This window comes from Lagopus muta, chromosome 5, assembly GCF_023343835.1.
Source record: "Lagopus muta isolate bLagMut1 chromosome 5, bLagMut1 primary, whole genome shotgun sequence".
Classification (NCBI taxonomy): Eukaryota; Metazoa; Chordata; class Aves; order Galliformes; family Phasianidae; genus Lagopus; species Lagopus muta.
The window spans coordinates 56,311,275-56,328,880 of NC_064437.1; the positions used below are offsets into that span (position 1 = coordinate 56,311,275).

A 17,606-nucleotide genomic window follows, 5' to 3' on the forward strand; every position below is an offset into this window, starting at 1 on the left:
GTGCATTTAGTTTCGTACATAGCTCACAGTGTTGATCCAGTGTTGTTTGCAACTGGCAGAACACAGGGATTCTACAGCCAGGTTTGCTTTTGTGGACACAGGTGGATGTGAAAAAGAACAAAGCAATTAATCAGCCTTCCTTTTTGTTTGTTTTGTCCTGTCATCTGGCTGCTTCTAATAGCAGTCCTTTCTGTGAAAAGACTTGCATAAAAGAAAGGGCAGTACCTTAGTTCATTGGTTCCACAAGGGTAGTTTGATTTTTGGCTTGGAGAATGGTAGAAGACATTTATTGGAGGGGAAGTTGGTGGCCAAGTGAATGGGGGTCAACAGAAGCAGAATGTGGGAAAAGCCTGGAGAATGAAAGAGGAGATTTGGGTTGTTTTGCTGTTGTTTTTTTTTATGATGATGCAGAAATGACTGCATGGGCAGAATGAAGTAAGAGAAAATGGTTGCCCTGCTCTGAATGTTTTTTCTGTTTTGCTAAACATGATTCAGGTAACTGTGCATTAGTTTTTGCAGACAGATGGAGTATTTGTTTACTGATTAACCTCTTGCTAAAGCAGAGTGTGGTGGAGTGAGTTAGATATCACTTGGAAGATGAGCTCTGGTTCTGTGTTGGATTAAGGATGTGCGTTGGAGAGGGCTCTGGGTGGTGGAAATGCAGCCCCTGAGCTGCCCTGGGGCCAGGCACACCCAGAGCAAGGCTGGGTGTGAGCACACAGCAGGGTTTGGGTCTCAGTGCCATCACTGCAGGACTCCTCGTTGTTGTGTTTTCCCTATAGGAAAGTTACCTCGGTGAGACATCAAAACAAAATGCAGATATGCTGCCAGTGCATTTGTTGGGCTGTTTATCAATATCAAATGTGTAAAACACAAAGGTCAGCTGTGTTTAATGTCATGTGGCAGCTTTATGATTTTAATTACAGTAGAGAAGTGACAAACTAATTCATTGCTCTTTAGAGCCTGTTCCTCCCTGACGCTGTTCTGCTGCCTTACCTGTGCTTGGGGAAATTTCATCTGCCTGTGCTCTGGCAGGGGGGTGATTCTATTTAAATGAAGACAGTGAAGTAAAGCGTTCAATGATCTGCAGTGCCTCACTGAGGGAGTTGAGGTAGTTCAGTGTTTCAGCAGCACCTTGCTACAACGTTGGGTAGCAATGTTGCAGGGATAATCACAGTAACTGATGCAAAGAGGTTGGTTCGTGGGGACCTTGAACTGCCATGACTTGCAAGTGCTTCCTTTTTGCTTGCTATTTTGTATGGACTTCGAGGTATCTGGGGTAGAGATGGATAAACTTCAGTTTCCTCTCCTACAGCTTTAGTCTTTTAAAGTGTAGTAGGAACTATTCTCCTATTTCTGTTGTTTTCTTGGCTCCTTCATGTTAAGCTTCTGAAAGTCTTTCATGATCTCTTCCTGAGCTGTTTTCAAAATGCATTCAGCTGGCTCTTCCTCCTTACGTAACACTTGAGTTTTTAGGGAAAGTTACCAATATGGATGGTTTGAATTTATTATTAAAGAACTGACTGCTGTAGAAACTTGCTTTTAAAGTGTGTGTGTGTGTGTGTGTGTGTGCGTGCGTGAGCTTTTGTTTTCCTGTTTGTGTCTGCATGGCTGTGGCTTCAGCTTTGCAGGCAGGGCAAGACCTGCTTGCCCTGTTCTACTCCATGCTCAGCAGCGGTGTCCTCATTTTACTGCATGACACAAACAGTGCCCAACCATCAGCAGCAGCAGAGCAACATTGCGCTGCATGCGCCATTTCCTTGCTGTTGTAAGAGTGACCCTGAATGTTTCCTGTGTGTTGCAATGGCTCACAGCTGTGCTGGTCAACCTGCTCAGAGAGCTGGTGGTGGCCTCAGGGATGGAGTTTCATTTCAGTGTAGTGATGCTCTCTGGGCTTGTGGTTGATGAGACCATCTCAGCTAGAGGCCAGCTACGTTTGTTTCTGTACCTATTTGAGTTGTTTTCTAATGCAGTGGCAATAGAGGTTCCCATGCTTTTTTCCACTTTTGCAGTCAATGCTGTCCTTGTTTAACTCCAAATAAATCTTAGTAACATGTGCAGCCCCAAAGAAGGGGAGAAGATTAATCTCGATCAGGAGCCACAGAAAATGAATTATGAACAGAGAAGAGAGAGGGTTTTTCTGTATCTGTCGTCTGAGCAAAGGGAAACTGGCACAGAGAACAAGAGGCAGTGAATTGTGGTGGTGGTGCTGGGGAGCAGTGCTAATTTTTTTTTCCTAATCTTGGTTGAAAGATTAAATTTTTCCAAGTGTCCCCAGTAAAATTAAGCAAAGCATAGGCAGGTGAGAGGCAGCGTTCACATAGGATTTATTCAGTGTAGCTGAGATTTTTTTCTTTGCTTTCAGCTGCAGTAGTAGCTGCATTTGAGGGAAGTGATTTTTTTAATAATTTTTTTCCCTGTCACCGATATGGTTAAAAGTCACAGCATAAATTTCCTGACTTGGTGAAAAGCCTCTGACCCCTCTCAGTGGTGTTGTTCATCAGAAGGCAGATAGGTAATAAAGAGTCTCATATGTGAGAGGAGTATGGAGAACCTGCTGTTTTAATTTTGTTCACAGCAGTGGGCCAAACTTTGTTCTTTCAGTGCTGGCCTTGATAATTGGCTCGAAATAATATAGGAATTCAAGCCATTGCATATCTCTGGCTTTATAACTGCTAATGCCATAGCCAAGAAGGCTGCAAAGTCTCCTGCAGGAGCGTGCAGTAAATAAGATCCATAAACGTGTTCCAAAGAACATGTTGGCCCTGGTGGCCTCAGCTCAGCCACCAGTGTGTAGATTTGCACCTGAGATGTGTGGAGAAGGGGTGGTTTAGCCCCTCTGGGGAGTGTGGATTTGGATAAATTTCTGGACTGAATTTGTGTTGTGTTGAATTGAGGTGCCACTCCTAAGGGACCTCCTGTTTTCAGAGGGGTCAGGTGAAAGCGGTTGCTTTGGGAGTTTCCTTTACTTTAGGAGTTTGTCTTGCCTTAGGAACATCCTATATGCTGCTGTACATTGCTCAGATGTACTCTTGAGTTTTTGTTGTGTTTTTTTCTGTCCTACAATTGAGCTCTGGTGGTTGGTTTTTTTTCTTCTTTTTTTCCATCCACCCCCAGCTCTCAGGCTCAGCAAGCTGAGACTCAACTGCGTTGGTTTTTGCAGGCATCCACACACACGTCATCCTCACTAAGGTTCTGGCACCTGTTAGGTGCTCCTCCTTCCTGGTTTTAGAGAAGCATTTAATTATGACAGGGTTTCCCTTGGAGCACATCCTCCATTCAGTTCCCTAATTGTAGAATTCTCTGCGGGATTCTCCAGATGGGGGATAGAGGATAATCTTCTCAGAGCTCCGGAAGAAATGTGATGCCAAATTACAGAAAATAGATCCTTTTTATTAAGCTCTTGGGCTCCTTTTACTCTTGTTTTAAGGTGACCTTCTGTTAAAGGGAAATGCTGGGTAAATGGCTATTTTAAATAATCCTCAACAACTTCACCTAGGTTTCTAATAACACCATTAGATTAGAAATCCTGAAAGGCTTTAAGTTTAGGTATTTTTGATTAGGTTTGTTTTTGCTACTCCTGCAGTCATCACGGACAGGAGAACAGACTTGCTTGTTTCCCTTTTGTTTCTACTTGGTCTCAGTTTCAAGCTGTGAGCTGTAAATGGGGAAGTTGTAAGCAGGTATACAGACCAAGCCTCCTCCTTTGTCAAATGGTCTCAGTGCCACTTGTAGGGTCACTCACTTTACTGCAAGCCACTGCTGGGACAGTGCTGTTTGTGTCCCAGAGGGGTTTCCAAGCATCCTAAAAGCATCACTCAGCACTGCTGATGTTTGCAAACATGGTGCTGCTGGTCATCCTATTTCATGCCCAAATGCTGACCATATCTGGAGTTCTACTAAGCTTGATAAATCCAGCATGTGACTGCTGAAGGTCTCCGGGGGTTGTCCTTACAGAGCCAGTGCTGCTGGAAGGTCCCCAAGTATTTAATGTGCATAAATGAACGCACCACTAGCTCCTGTGTTAGCAGATGATGGCATTATTTTTACAGGGTAGATAGGGACACTGAACAAAGATATGCCCTGGACTGAGCTGGTAGCAGAGGCAGAATAATTTGGAAATGGCTGTTTCTGGACCTCTATTCTAGTCACTGCTTTTCTATGGAATTTTGTGTGCTTTTTAGTCTCTTGGCTGCATTTTGTAGCACCAGACTTGTACATATCAGGTAAATATAGACTTAGGAGGGGAGGAATCTTGTCAGCAGGGAGTGAGGCTGGGGGGTGATACCTATGGGCTTTAACGTAGGAGGCTGTTTGGCTTTATTGCTAAGATACACCACTGGGGATGCGTACAGCCTTCAGTGATTGAATTCTCAGCACCGTAGTTCAAAGGTGGCTAATCCAAATTTTTGTTTATCTTCCAGGTCTACGCACAACGAACTAGAAAAGAACCGGTAAGTAGCTAATGAGCCACATTCTAAGAAATGAAGCCTGGTGAGTGCAATGTGCTTTAACCTTACCACGCAGGTGTTGTTTGATCTGCTTAGGCAGCTGTGAATGACCACCGTGCATCACATAGTTCTAAAACTGAGAGGAAGACACAAAAAGATCTGAAAAAGAAGCCTTGTTTTTATTTCTTTTTGCTATCTGAAAAGGCAAGAAGTGACCCAGTTTTGTGACTAATCTGTATGCAGAGTAAATACTGTTCTTCTCCTGACACAGTGAAATCTGATTGGGGCACTTTCCATACATGAGGTTGCTACGGGATCAGGTTTCTTGGGCCCAGGGTAATACGTGTTACCATGAAGTGAAGGGCAGAGCCCATTTGCTCTGCACCCTCTCCCTCCCGCCCCTCTGCTGGGCTGTAATAATCTCTGCAGCACAGAAGCAAATGCCATTGTCCAGAGGCTCTGAGGTCTGGTGAGCAGCGCGCCTGTGGAGAGTCTTTCCTCTAACCTGTTTTAGGATTGAGCCTGTTTATCCTTGAATCTGGAGTTTTAGCAAAGCTTGCACTTCTGGTACTTGGCCAGCTCTGCTATATGACTCAACCCTTTTGTAACAGGAGTTAAAGTAAGATAAATACCATTGAGACAAGGGGAGTTAATTCACACACAGATCAGATTATCGCCTTCCATTCAGGATGCCATAGTTAAGGTTGTGTCAGGGTTTCCATTATAAACTTAAGGTGGCTTTTCTGAGGGATTTGTGGGGGGGGGGGAGTGTTTGTGTTTTTTTGTGGCTGTTGGAACAAAGGCAGTGTTCTGGCCAGCTGCTCCTGTGAAGAAGCCCCCAGGGTGGGAAAGCTGAGTCTAAATTACTTGATTGCCTCTTCTTTCCTTTTAGCAGCCCTCATATGATGGGATGGGGGCATTAGAAGGATGGCCAGCTGTGCATTTCAATTCAGGCAGTATCTTCCCATATAGCATCAAGAGAGTTGGAGCTGAGTACTCTATATACTATGTTGCCCTCTGTTTCCCATGCATTTGGGCCTTCTAAGCAGCAGTGTTGCATGGTGTGGGTGATTTCTTCCTCACTGTGGTTGTACCTCCTACAGGAGGTAGCCTACAGAGTTGTCATGGCCCTGCCTTTCCAGGGTGATGCAGGGAGATTTTCTTTTCAGTTATGTTGCTTTCCCTTGAGCCTTGACCTCTCTGACCTCAGGTAGGGTTCTGCTAAAAAGTGTTGGCCCGTGGATTTTCCAGTGCTCTCTGCAGCTTTATTCACCAGCAAAAAAAGGAAAATGGGTTGTACCCAGAATGGAGGTTGCTTTTTTCTCCATGACAACAGTAAACCGTCACTAATTTTCAGTGTACTTATTTGCATATCTAATTGTTACAGCAAATGCTGCTTGCCCTGAGCGCAGCTTTAGAGCACAGTTGTCCCCATCTTTGCTCGTACCACCCCAGTCTTCTCACATAGGCCCAGTCTGTGTGTGACCATCTTTTTCTGTTCTCACGCTTGCGGGGCAGGCAGTGAGCTTCAAACTCTGTGGGTGAGATCTCTTAATACAGATGTGTGCAGCTGATCAGGCTGTAGCATGGGCAAACTTAGCCAGACCCGAAGTGGCTGTATTGGGTTTGCAGTGCTTGTTATCAACAGTTGGGCAGTGAGTTCTGTACTAGAAACATTTATTTTCAAACTCCATGGCAGTGTTTTCCCAGTCAGTGAGATTGCTTCCCAGTTAGATTTTCACTGTTTTATTTGCAGCATTCTTAAGTTTGTCAGTGTCCCCAGACTTAACTGTGGCAAAAATAAAAGCCCAGATACTAATGGCTTTGTGACTGGCAGGTGCTCATTTTCTCTATTATTTGAGATTATTCCTTCTGAGTCTCACTGTTATCTCCATTATTGACACACTGTAATTTTCAAAATTGTCCACTATTAGGTCTCTGACTCTGTTTTTTTTCCCCCCCCTCCTGTCTGTGAACAGCAGCCGCCTTCTACTCAGTTAAGTTGTGATTTAACCCCTTCAACAATTAGTTTCTTTCAAGCAGTAGCAGGAGATGAGTGCAAAACCACAATTCTCTCCTATTCCTTTCTGAATAAGCAATTGTAACTTGGTCTCGGTTCTGCAGAGCTATGAAGTTTCAGTGCATCAGGTTGAAGGATCGTCTAACTCCTGCTGTCCAAAAGTAACTAAAAATATGCTTTCAAAAACTAAAGCAATGTCTTAAGCTGCCCCTTAAGTATGGAAACATTTCATAAGCACTGGAGTGGTTCTGCTAAGAAGGTGCTTGATTTGGTGCCGAATGCTAACTGTAATATTGCAGTGACTTCTCTCTCTGCTCTGATGTGTTACTGATTTTTGTTTTTTTCTTTTCTTTTTTTTTTTTTTTTTTTTTGTCTGAAGAGATTGCAGTGACGTTTATATAAGGGGCTTTGTTTGATTTATGGAAGATTAAAGTTAATTTATAGTTATTATCTGTCATTAATCCTCATGTTGGAAAATTGTTTGTGTTTTTTATTTAATGGGTATGTGTTACAGTTTCCCTTTGCCCAGGATGAGTCATAGCTTGCATTTAAGCACGAAGCCAGAATTGTGTTTCTTGTATGCTGCAAGGCATAACTAAAATAGTACTTCTTAGTATGTTAACATGCCTACCAAAAACTGATTCCTAAGCAATACCCAAATCGTTTTCTGAAAGAAAACACAGTAAAGCAAGTGAATGAAATACAAACTCTAATAGTGTAATATTTTCTCCAAAAGGTATAAAAAACAAACTTCAGGCTTAAGTTAATTTGTGTGTGCATGTGTCTTATAGCAGAATGAACTGCTGTTTGTGAACGTTTCAGACACAAGCCAGTTTTGGAAGGATGTGGTCAGTGTGGTGCGAGGAGAAGGTACGCAGCACAGAGTGGCTTTCCTGCTCTTCTGTGAAGTGGCAGTTCTGGTAGACCAACGTGGGGATGCCTGTCAGACAAGTTGCATCTCCTGGTGGAATGAGAGTTGTCTACAAAGCTATTGATGAGATTGTTTTGTTTTGTTTTTAAGTCTTTCTATATATTCTAGATTGACCTATTTGTTTTAGTGATGATTGCATTATAATATAGTAGAAAGAAGTGAAACAAACCTGAGCAACTGGGCGAGGAACAAGTTATTAGGGGAGATTTTGCTTCTGGTAACAATAATGTAGCTCAAAAGATAGATCTGAGGATGGAAAGAGACATTGGGACAACCACTGAATTCAGATATATCAGAGATTTGGTCTCTGCAAGAGGTAACTTGTTTAAAACAAAAAATGAGCAAAGTGAAGATCTACTTCTAAGTCAAGTTGAAATGCTGTGAGCTTATTGAGAAAGTATAAAATAAAATGCTGTAAGATCCTCTCTTTTGAGATGATCAGAAACAAAGCAAAGAAGACACGTGCAGCAGTGGTCAAGTACTGTAGTTTTTAAACTTTCTGACTCTTATCTGGATCTTCCTTCTGTCGTCTGTGATTCCCCACACATTCTCATTTTAAACATGAGACAGACTGTTAAATGCAGAGAATTTCTCCAAGTTGGTCTCTCATGTAAAGCTGACAGTTATCCTATTTTACATAGTTCAGGTAGCAAATAAGATAAAGGAAAAACCTACTGAATTCTGGGGAGAAAATCATGACCTGGGTCAGTTTGCACTGAAACATGGGGCTTTCTGAGGCTCCCAGCAATGGTGCAATCTGATTCTTTCTGCAGAACAGGGGCTTGTTGAGGGTGTCTGTATCAGCGGGGGGGGGGGGGAAGCGTTTAACTACAGAACACAGTGCACTGCTGCATTTAAATAGTTTGGGTATTAAATAGTGTGGATGTGCTGTCTAGGCTGGAAGATGGAGGGAAGGGAAATGAAAGTGTAGTGAATCCTAGTTGGCTCTGAGTAAACAGGGCTGATTGTGCTTTTGTTGTGCTATGTGTGCTTGCCAAGGCAATCTGATCAGTGTTTGTCTTGAAGTAAGTAATCAAAGTGGTGTTGAATTCACTGCTATTTATCCAGGAGAGCTGGAACAAGAAACTAATCCAGTAAATTTCATTTGTTCTCTGGAGTGGTCTTTGTTTTCATGTTAGCATACATTGACGGTACATATTATTTTCCACATTTATAAAGCTTGGAACCTGTGATGTTCCCTGCAGTCAAAACATGGCCAACGCAGCTGAGCATGCATCTTTTTTTGACACATCCAAAGGTCGGAGCGTGCCACAATCCAATTTGCTCCTTGTGGGAACTGAGGCTAAGCCCTGCTGTCTCCATGGCCAGCACAGAACAAGAGCTGGAGGTAGCTAGCTGTCTTCAACTGCTGTTTGGATGACAGATGTATTCATTTTCAGCTGGGACCAACAATTTTCAATGAGCTGAAAGATGTTCCACTCTATTAAGAGATTGGTTTAACTTACACTACCATGCCTGTTTTTGTTTAACCTTCAGAAAGGGAAGTCTAGTTTGTGGAGTAAGGTTATCAGAGAGGTGTTGATCCTGCATACATTCAGGTTCAGTCGTGGTTGTTTAGTGTCACTTTGCCTTTTGCTACAGTGCTGTTACTTTCCTGCACTGCTTCAGGAACTCAGCAGTCAGATGCTGTGACTGGGATCTGATCTCTTTGACCCCCACACTTGTTCATGCAAAGTGTCCCCTTGTGCAAAAGCAGTGTTGCAATTCACTTAGAGTCAAAACTCTGCAAAGGCTTTGTTTCACATTTGCTGAGCAGCAGAACATCTTGAACTAGGTAAAGCTGCTGAAAAGGGAAAGTTAGTTTCCATGCCAAAATTCAAAGGAAACAAAGCAATCTTCATTTTGTTGGAAGTTCTTCAGCACTGTTCATATTAGAATTTCAAGTTTCAGTATTTGTTTGCTTATTTGGTTTTTTTTGTTGTTATTGTTGTTTAAAAAAAAAAAAATCAAAGCAATGCATTGAGGAATCGATGCCTGCATGGCTTCCTTTTTGCTCCCAGATCTTTCCACTACCGTTATGAACCCAATAGCACATAGAGAAGGAAGAGGAAAAAGAACAATACTACTATTTTGAATAAACTATCTCAAAGCAAACTGTTTCAGCCATGTTGCACAGTAAAATCGCTGTCGTATGCCAGTTCTCACACAGTATCACAAACCCCGTCTCAACTGGGATGTGTTACAGGGACACTTTCTGGTGTGCTCCCCCCCAGAGTATAGAAAGGAATGTTAGCACAGTCTGCTTGGCCTTGGCTAGAATGGTTCAATGCTGAGAATTCATTTGTCCTTTTGTTTGCCAGAATGGAGACCCCACTCTCAGAAGAAGGATACTCACTCTTAAGGCAAGGCCTCCCTGCTTTTGCTGGCTGAGTTCTGGCATTCAGCATCCTGTACCTACAATCTCCAGAGCAGTGAATAAAAGAGGAATCAAGTAGTACTTTACAGGCTTTTTCCTGTTTCAGAGCTTCAGAAGGGGGTCTGGTCGCTTCTGTGGATATGTAATAAAAGCAGTCAGATGTACTTAGAAGATATCTAATTTGGAGGCTGTCATTGCCAGCTCTGGTTCTTCAATCTCTTCCCAAATATGCGTTCTTCACATTTTACTTGGGGCTGTTGCCACAGTTGTTGGGGTTTTTCTTCAGGCTGAACCGACTGTTTGTTTATGGATGTCCTCAAAAAATTAAGACCAGGCAAATCCACCCTGTAACCACAGAGCTTGAACCAGGCCAAGAGTCTGGTCTTCAGTAGTAAGTCAAGCATTCAACTTTCTTAACTCAGTTTTCAGTCACATCAGGGTACTGTACTTGCCATATCTCTCCCAAATGTACCTCTGGAGACTTTGCAGGTTTGTTGTTATTTTTTTTAATTCTTTTTTTTTCATGGGGTGCTGTTTGTTGAAGTGTTGAGAGCCAGAAATTCTGATACAACAACTTGTCTTGTTCAAGTGACTACTGCTGCTCATGGGCCTGAAAGCATTACTAGTGAATACCACTCAGGGACTTTCTGTCCTCGAGAAGGTAACAGGAATAGTTTTTGAGGCAGATTACGTGTTGACTGTAAGTTTCAGTACTTTGTACACTTGGGGTAGAAGCTAGTGTTGCCCGCAGCTGTGCGTATGTGATGATCTGTATCTGTTTCTGATGCATGTGTTTAAGGTACTCTAGCAATATATCCCATGCAGCCCAGTGATAAGCAAAGGAAAACTTCATGGGGAATAGGAAATGTAGGTAGGAAACTTTCACATTCTCCTTTTGTGGATGTTACAGCATTGAGAATCTGTATCCTTTTATGATATTTCAATAAGGGGAGGCAAAGAGTTAGACACGTGCCTCTACTCCTTGCCCAGGGCTGGGACATGCTGAGTGATGCTGTCTGGCTGCCCTTGAGGCTGCTCCCGTTTGGAGGGAGCAGAGTGGCACAAGGTGAAGTACCTTTGCTGTTGCAGGAGAGTGGCAGTGCTCTGTGCTGTATGATTTAGCCCCTTGATTTGGGAGCAGGTGTGCAACAAACTTTCCCAGCCTTGCCTGGGAAATGAAAGCAAAGTGCTTTGCCTGGCTGTTGCTGTGGTTGTTGCCTGGCTGCGAATAGTGCTGAGCAGTTTGCATAGCTGTGGGCAAACAGACCAGGCAGGTTTCCTCCCAAAGAGCACATGAGACAACCATAAAACAATTAAATGGGCAGCGTGCAACCGAGGGTCAGGAATTCCCTCCCCTCCCATAAAACCACTGGATAATATAGACAGGGCCAAGCCAGAACATAGCGATGGGGAGACACCATGGAGACCCAGGGGAATCATAACCTGCCTCCCTGTGTGTCTTGAGAGTTTGAATTTGTGTAGAAATACAGATTATATCTAGCACTCTCTGCTTGCTCTTTGGTAAATCCTTGCTGTGCCTTTGCAAAGTGAGAGTATCCCCCTTCAGAAAGGTGGCATTTAACCTGCCAGATGCAGACTATCTCATAGAAAGTTTTGGGATTCCTCTGAGTTGGGAGGAATGCTGAGGATTTGCTGGATCTCAGCATGGTGGCGTGAGTCAGGTCTTCTGCCCAATAGACCATCAAAAAAATTAATGGCTGTCTTTTGAGGGTACCCTTTATGTATACGCTGCTGCTTAAGCATCGCTTTCCATTAGCTTTGTAATAAGATTTTCTGTCCCTCTTGCCTGTTAATTATTTACCTTTGAGAATGTGTTCAGAAAGCAGCATGCATGACTTAGAGAAAAATGAAAAGCTTCTGCCAGATGGCTTTTGCACTTATTTTTTTGCCCAGGAGTTTGAGAACCAGAATTTTCAAGGTGAAGAAGGGATTGTTACGAATGGGGGATTTCACAGACGGGCATTGCAGAATTTGAGGCAGGAGAGGGAATGTAGCGCTTGCATAGCAATCTTGTAGCTGCATACAGAAGAAATTCTGCCCTTCAGGGGCTGAGGGAAAGGTGGAGGCACAGCGGAAATTGATACAAAAAGCTCATGCACTGAAACCTCCAGTGGAAACAGGACTTGAGCTTGAAATGCAGGGTTACTTCAACAGAGTCTGTGAGTAGTATCAGTGAGTTCATGTGTGGTCCGAGCTGATAACGCTGTGTCTGATAGGGGTGTGGTTTTATCACGGCAGGTAGTAAACAGCTGCACACAACTTAGTCATGCTTATAAAGTGAAGTGCAGCCTGCTATCGCTGGGGCGACTGGTTGCTGAGCTAGGGTGGAATATTTAAAAGCATCTGAATCATTTAGAAGCATAGCTCTTAATGACCTTCAAATAAATACTTGCTCCTTTGCTTGGGTACCCAGTGCTCCCTTTGCTTGTCCCTGCAGTGATATAGCTGTGCATGATCATTTAGAGAGCAGTGCCAAGGACTCCTGCACTCAATGCCTTGCTGTCCAGTTCAGAGCGTGATTCCCCAACGAAGAGAGAGTGTTGATGGGTGCCACCCTTGCGTGTGAATAAGTGGATGTATTTTTAGAGGAAGGGCAAACATCTTTTTATAAGAGTAAAGGCTAGCAAAAACACATACCTATTAGAGGAGTATGTGGACAGGAGTGATGTCAGAATCTATTTTGGTGCTTCTGTGTGGGTAGAGTTCTCTCTGAGCAGCCCAGGAGAAAAAGGGAACAGAGCAGGAGGGCTCAGAGGTGAGATGAACCCTGAGGAACTTGGGATTGACCCCAGCTGTGAAGATTCTGGTTAGCCAGAGTGTCTCAGGACCCGAGTGCAGACAGCTGCCAACACTTCATCTGCAGCAGTGCTGCGTTTCTTCTCTCTTTCTACTCAAAGCTGGATTATGCAGGAAGGATTGCTCAGGCTCTCCATGACCTTGGAGGTTCAGGGTGGTATGTCCTGCATCCTATTCTTTCAGGAGGGACTTTCCAGTGCTACTTGAAGGCACAACTTCTCGAACACTTGGGGTAATTCACTGTAACTTGTCAAGGCCGAAGCTGATTTCTTCGACAGGAAGGGTTCTATTCCTTCTGGATACTCGGGGGGGATTCTTCTGAGTTCTGAGAAGGGGAGCTGCGTAGCAGGAATTAGAGGTTAAAAAGAGATTGCTTTGTATCTTCCCTGTCTTTAATTCCCACCTACTTGGCCTTTCTCCTCAGGGCAGGTTGAGCTGTGCATTGCCCAGTCACAGTTTGCCCAGCTGTGTGGGAATCTTCCATACAGCTCAGAGAATGCCATTCATTAGCTACACTTCAGTAATGTCAGGAGGCCAAATGCAGGGTGAGTGCTCGCGCTTGCACAGATGCACCCAGTTTACGTGCAAGAACACACAAAGAGCTTGCAGTTAAAATCTATGTGCCCATTTCTTTTTAAAAGGGGAAGGCAGAATCCCAGCTGTGTATACAGCGTGGTTTTTCCCTTTGATCTGTGTTTGTTTCCAGTGTTCTCATAGCCTGGATCCTGGCACTCCTCAGAGCTGGCTGCTCTTTTGCCTGCTTGCAGCTGCTGAACTGCATGCAGAGAAGCTAGCAGGGGTGGCTGCAGCATAGCTAGTTTCTGCCATTGACTGGGGGGATCTTTGCTCTTCTCTGTGCAATAAAAACTGCAGTAGGCAAGGAGGAGTGAGAGCATTGGAGCTGAGACTATGCTGCCAGCATCTTTGAGGTCCCCCTGCTTCCTTCTGTTTCTCATCTAGCTTGGGACGTGCTGATGACCCACTGCTTGCTGTGACTTCTGCTTCCTGGCACCTCCCTCCTGTTTCCTGCTACCTGCTGTAGTGCACGTTTCTCTTCAGCTGATTCTTCCTCAGCCAAACCTGATCTGGAAAATTATAAGTCATAAATGCTGTCACAGCATCTGCAGAGCTTCTCGGTGTTTGCTTTTCTCCTGTCCTATCCTCACCAACCTGTAGGGCAGGGATTTGATGCATGCTGGTACTGGAAACTTTGCCTTGCAGATGTCTCCTGGTTCTGTCTTTCCCTCTGGCTGCCTATTTGTGTACACATGGCATCACTGCCCCTTCCCAGCTGCACACAGCAGCGAGAGCTGCCACTGCAGAGTAAGTCTTGCTCTCTCACCAGAGCTGTAGCTCAGAGAGGCAAAATTGCCCTTTGCTTTCCAGAGATTCAGAGCAGTGCCTCTGCAGCTGGCTCAGACCTATGCCTAAAAGAGGAAGCTGCACCCTTCCAATTTACAGAGCATTTCACGGCGTTGTCAGAGATGGGGTTGAGGCCTGCACAGTTCATCTGGTGCCCCAGAGGAGAATAAGCTCCATCTGAACCCTTACCTGACAGATGCTTATCTAACGTGGTGCTAAAAGCTTCTGACAGCAAGGCTGCCTAGGGAAGCCAAATTGCGTCGATCAACTGCTGGTACCACTGGAAAGCTTTTCCTAACATTTAATTAAGAAAATGTTTTCAGCATTGTTCTAGGAATGAAAAAACACCTGAAATTGAGTGCCTCTGTGTTCAATGGGAAGAGTCCTGGATGCTGAATACAGTCATCAGTTTTCACAGCAATAATAAATGCTAGATGCCAGAAGAGGAATTCTGAGGAGATAAGGGAATATGGAAAAAACACCAGCATTCCTCTTCCCTTTTCCCAGTACACGTTTGCCACTTCATCTACCCAGATGAGCAACTTTAATGCCAAAAGAAGTAGGAAAGTGCCTGGGAACGCTATGTCCCCAAAGCATATTCTGTGTAATACGACTCCCTAAGAAAAAATGCAGATACTGTTCTGGACAGCATGAACTCTTTTAAACTTTTGTTGGCTTGGAAAAGCAGCTTACAGGCTTGGTGTTCATTGGGAGAAGCACATATGGGGATGTATTTCAGTGAAGGGGTTGCTAAGGGGGGAGAAGAGAAATCTGTGTTGTGCTGTACTTGTGGAAAGCACGCTAAGGCCCTCTGGAGGCTTGAGTTCCCTTGGAGTTTCTTCAGTGCAATTCTGGTGATGTTCAATGACTTTTAAATCCCAGCACCTGGGAGTGAGGTGCCTTCTGTCCCCACAACGGATCCCAAGCATAAGGTAGTGCAACATCTGTATTTAAAACACAGGAAAGAACTGTTAGTTTTCTTTTTATGATCATGCGATGTCTGAAGCACTCTGATCTATTTATTTTATGGGGCCTAAATCATAATCTGTGCATGTCAGATTAACAGCGGGACATGAGAAACTAGATGTCATAAAGGAATAAAAAGCTCTGTGACTGTTTGATTGCGAAGTCTGCAGTACAGCCTTCACCTCATAGTCCCGGTTCAGACTTGGCTGCTCTGAATTCTGTTGAAATTCCCTTTTAGGAATTCCTTGGGACAGCTGTAAGAGATTTTTTGCTGCATATCTGAGGAGAAGCAATGAGGGGTTATTGACGCATTCTGAAAAATATGGCCATCTTGTGCTCTGGGTATTGCTGACTAGCAGAGAGAGCTGAATGAATTAGCTTTCCAAAGTGTCCTGCTGTCTCCAAACGCCAGTGTCATTTCCAAGCTATGTGAGCACCTGGAAAACAAGAGTGGATTTAGCTTAGCAATGCCCCGTGAAGGAATTAGGCTTAGCTCCATTTTGTGGATGTGTGGTGCATGCTTCAGTTCCTTGAGGGATTTACCTGAGGTCACACAGGCTGGCTGCACACAGCTCTCCCAGCTCTCACTTCAGCATCTTGCCTGCTACAAAGCCTTCCTTGAATGTGGGGAGGGCTGAAATGTTGGCCCCTTTTTGCTGCTGCTTTACCCTTCATGAGAATGCGTGCAGGTTCTGCAGGCTCCTGGTTGGCGTAGCACTGGGCAGAGTGAACAGTCTGTGCTTCTTGAGATGCCTTTTGCTTCTCGAGAGGCAGCCCACTGCTGCCTCCTCCCAGGTGAATGGTTGGTAGAAAATCCTGTTAGTTGTTTCTGGTTTTCTTTGTGTTTTGGTTTGTTTGTTTGTTTTTTTTCTTCCAATTGTTATTTTTTAAAACTAGTGGGTTGGGTTTTGTTGTTGTTGTTTTGTTTGTGTGGCTTTTTTTTTAAACAAAGGAGTGATCTTAGGATGGGACAACATGTAGGAAATATCTGACCACAAAGCTCTAATTAATGCTTCAATTCATGAGGCCCTGTGAGGATCATTAGTTCTACAAAACAACAAGGAATGTTGATGTGGTTGCAATGATAATGCAGTGCTTTTGCAGGTATTTCTGTAAGCTTGTGTGGCTGTATTTTTAATGTTGGCCTGGTAGTTGAGCAAATGGAAACCAGTTCCCCCAACACCAGAGGACTGGGTGTTCTTCCTCCTCTTTTTTTTTTTTTTTTCCCCTTTTCCTTTCCAAAACAAACCACAAACCTTCCAGTGTTTGATTTGTTCCCAGGTGGGATCCTAACTTTTCCTGCTGGGAGAACACAGGGTGAGCAAGCGCCAGGCAGTAATCCTCCCACAAATGTTAGTTTACTCATCTGCAGCTGTTCTCGGATTGGGGGAATAATAGCTATATCTGTTTGTGGCATTGCTGAGCAAGGCAGGGGTCTTGTTGATCTTCTCCAGCTAGGATTGCACTAGGAAGAATGTCTTGCATATAACAGAGTGACTGAGCTTTTGGAAGCATTAGGAGTTTTGTAGTTGAGCTGAAAAAAACACTGGAGCAATTTTTGTTTCTTACAGATGTACTCTGTTTTACTGCTTGCCCAAGGAAATAGTTTCCAAGTGGCCAGCTTTGTGCTTCTTCCTTGTTTGAGATTTGAGCAGTCTTGCATACTTTTGCTTTCAGACATGCCCAGAGAAGAGAAAGAAAATGCAAGGAAGGTGTCAGAGGTAGTAAAGGGAAAGGGCAGGGTGCAGGTTTAGTTTGGTTTTGCTTTTTCTTCTGAAGTTTACATTGTTATAATTTTCCTGCAGTAAATATAATTTTCAGATAGTGATAATCTTCTGGTGATAGGCCCTGCTCCTTGTTGGAAGAACAGTATTGAGCAGGTGAGTTTGTGTTAGCACATGACACCAGGTGAGCAGGAGCAAGGTGTGTTCTGTGCTCTGATGCCACTTCGCAGAGGCCCCTTTTTTTCCTGGAGCGTGTGAGCTCAGCCCACAGCCCACCTGCTGCAGTAATGCTGGGAGCGCCTTTCTCTGCTCAGGCTTTCCTGCTGAGCAGCACGTGGAGTTAACTTAAATTACAGCTGCTTGGTGCTTAATGCCAGCTCACTCCTAGGCTTCTGAAATACTGTTGTTTGTGTGCAAAAATATATATTCAATAGGAAGGACAGTGCTAGGGTCTCTTATGTTCTCCTTCTTACTTACTGTGCTTTTGTCCAACCACACATCCTACAACGACCTTGGCTGCTAATTCTTTTTCCCTGGCAAGTCTGAGGTTAAATTTACAATAATTTTACAAGGTTAAATTACATGCACTGCTTCCTCTGTTCCAGATGCATGCACTCTGTACCTGAGAGGTACAGCGGCTGTTTGATGACTCCTTAAATATTTCTGACAGTGCAGAGTGGTGTTAGATGAAGAGCACATGCTTTCCTTCGGGTGTAAAAGATTTTGTGTAAACAAATATTGCATACAGTTATATTCTTGGAATGTTTCTTTTTTGTTAGGAATTGAGATTTTTTTTGCTTCCATGAGGTGAGGAAACTGGAATACAATATGAGAAAAGAAACGCATATGCTGGAAAAGCTCTGTCCTATCTTAATAACAACTGGCACCACACAGAATGTATTCTTGATATTGGCATGTTCCTGCTCATTATTTTGGAAAGAGGAAAGGTGTTTTCCCA

The 17,606-nt window shown here is 43.9% G+C and overlaps 1 protein-coding gene across 2 annotated transcripts in view; it reads left to right on the top strand.

Moving 5' to 3' along the window:
- The window catches only part of MXI1 (MAX interactor 1, dimerization protein), a 51,565-nt gene that overhangs the window by 21,209 nt on the left and 12,750 nt on the right, over nt 1-17,606 (top strand). For both annotated transcript variants that reach the window (XM_048946197.1, XM_048946198.1), the window contains exon 3: nt 4,425-4,454. In XM_048946197.1, coding sequence (XP_048802154.1) covers nt 4,425-4,454 — 30 coding nt within the window. The remainder of the gene's footprint in view (nt 1-4,424; nt 4,455-17,606) is intronic.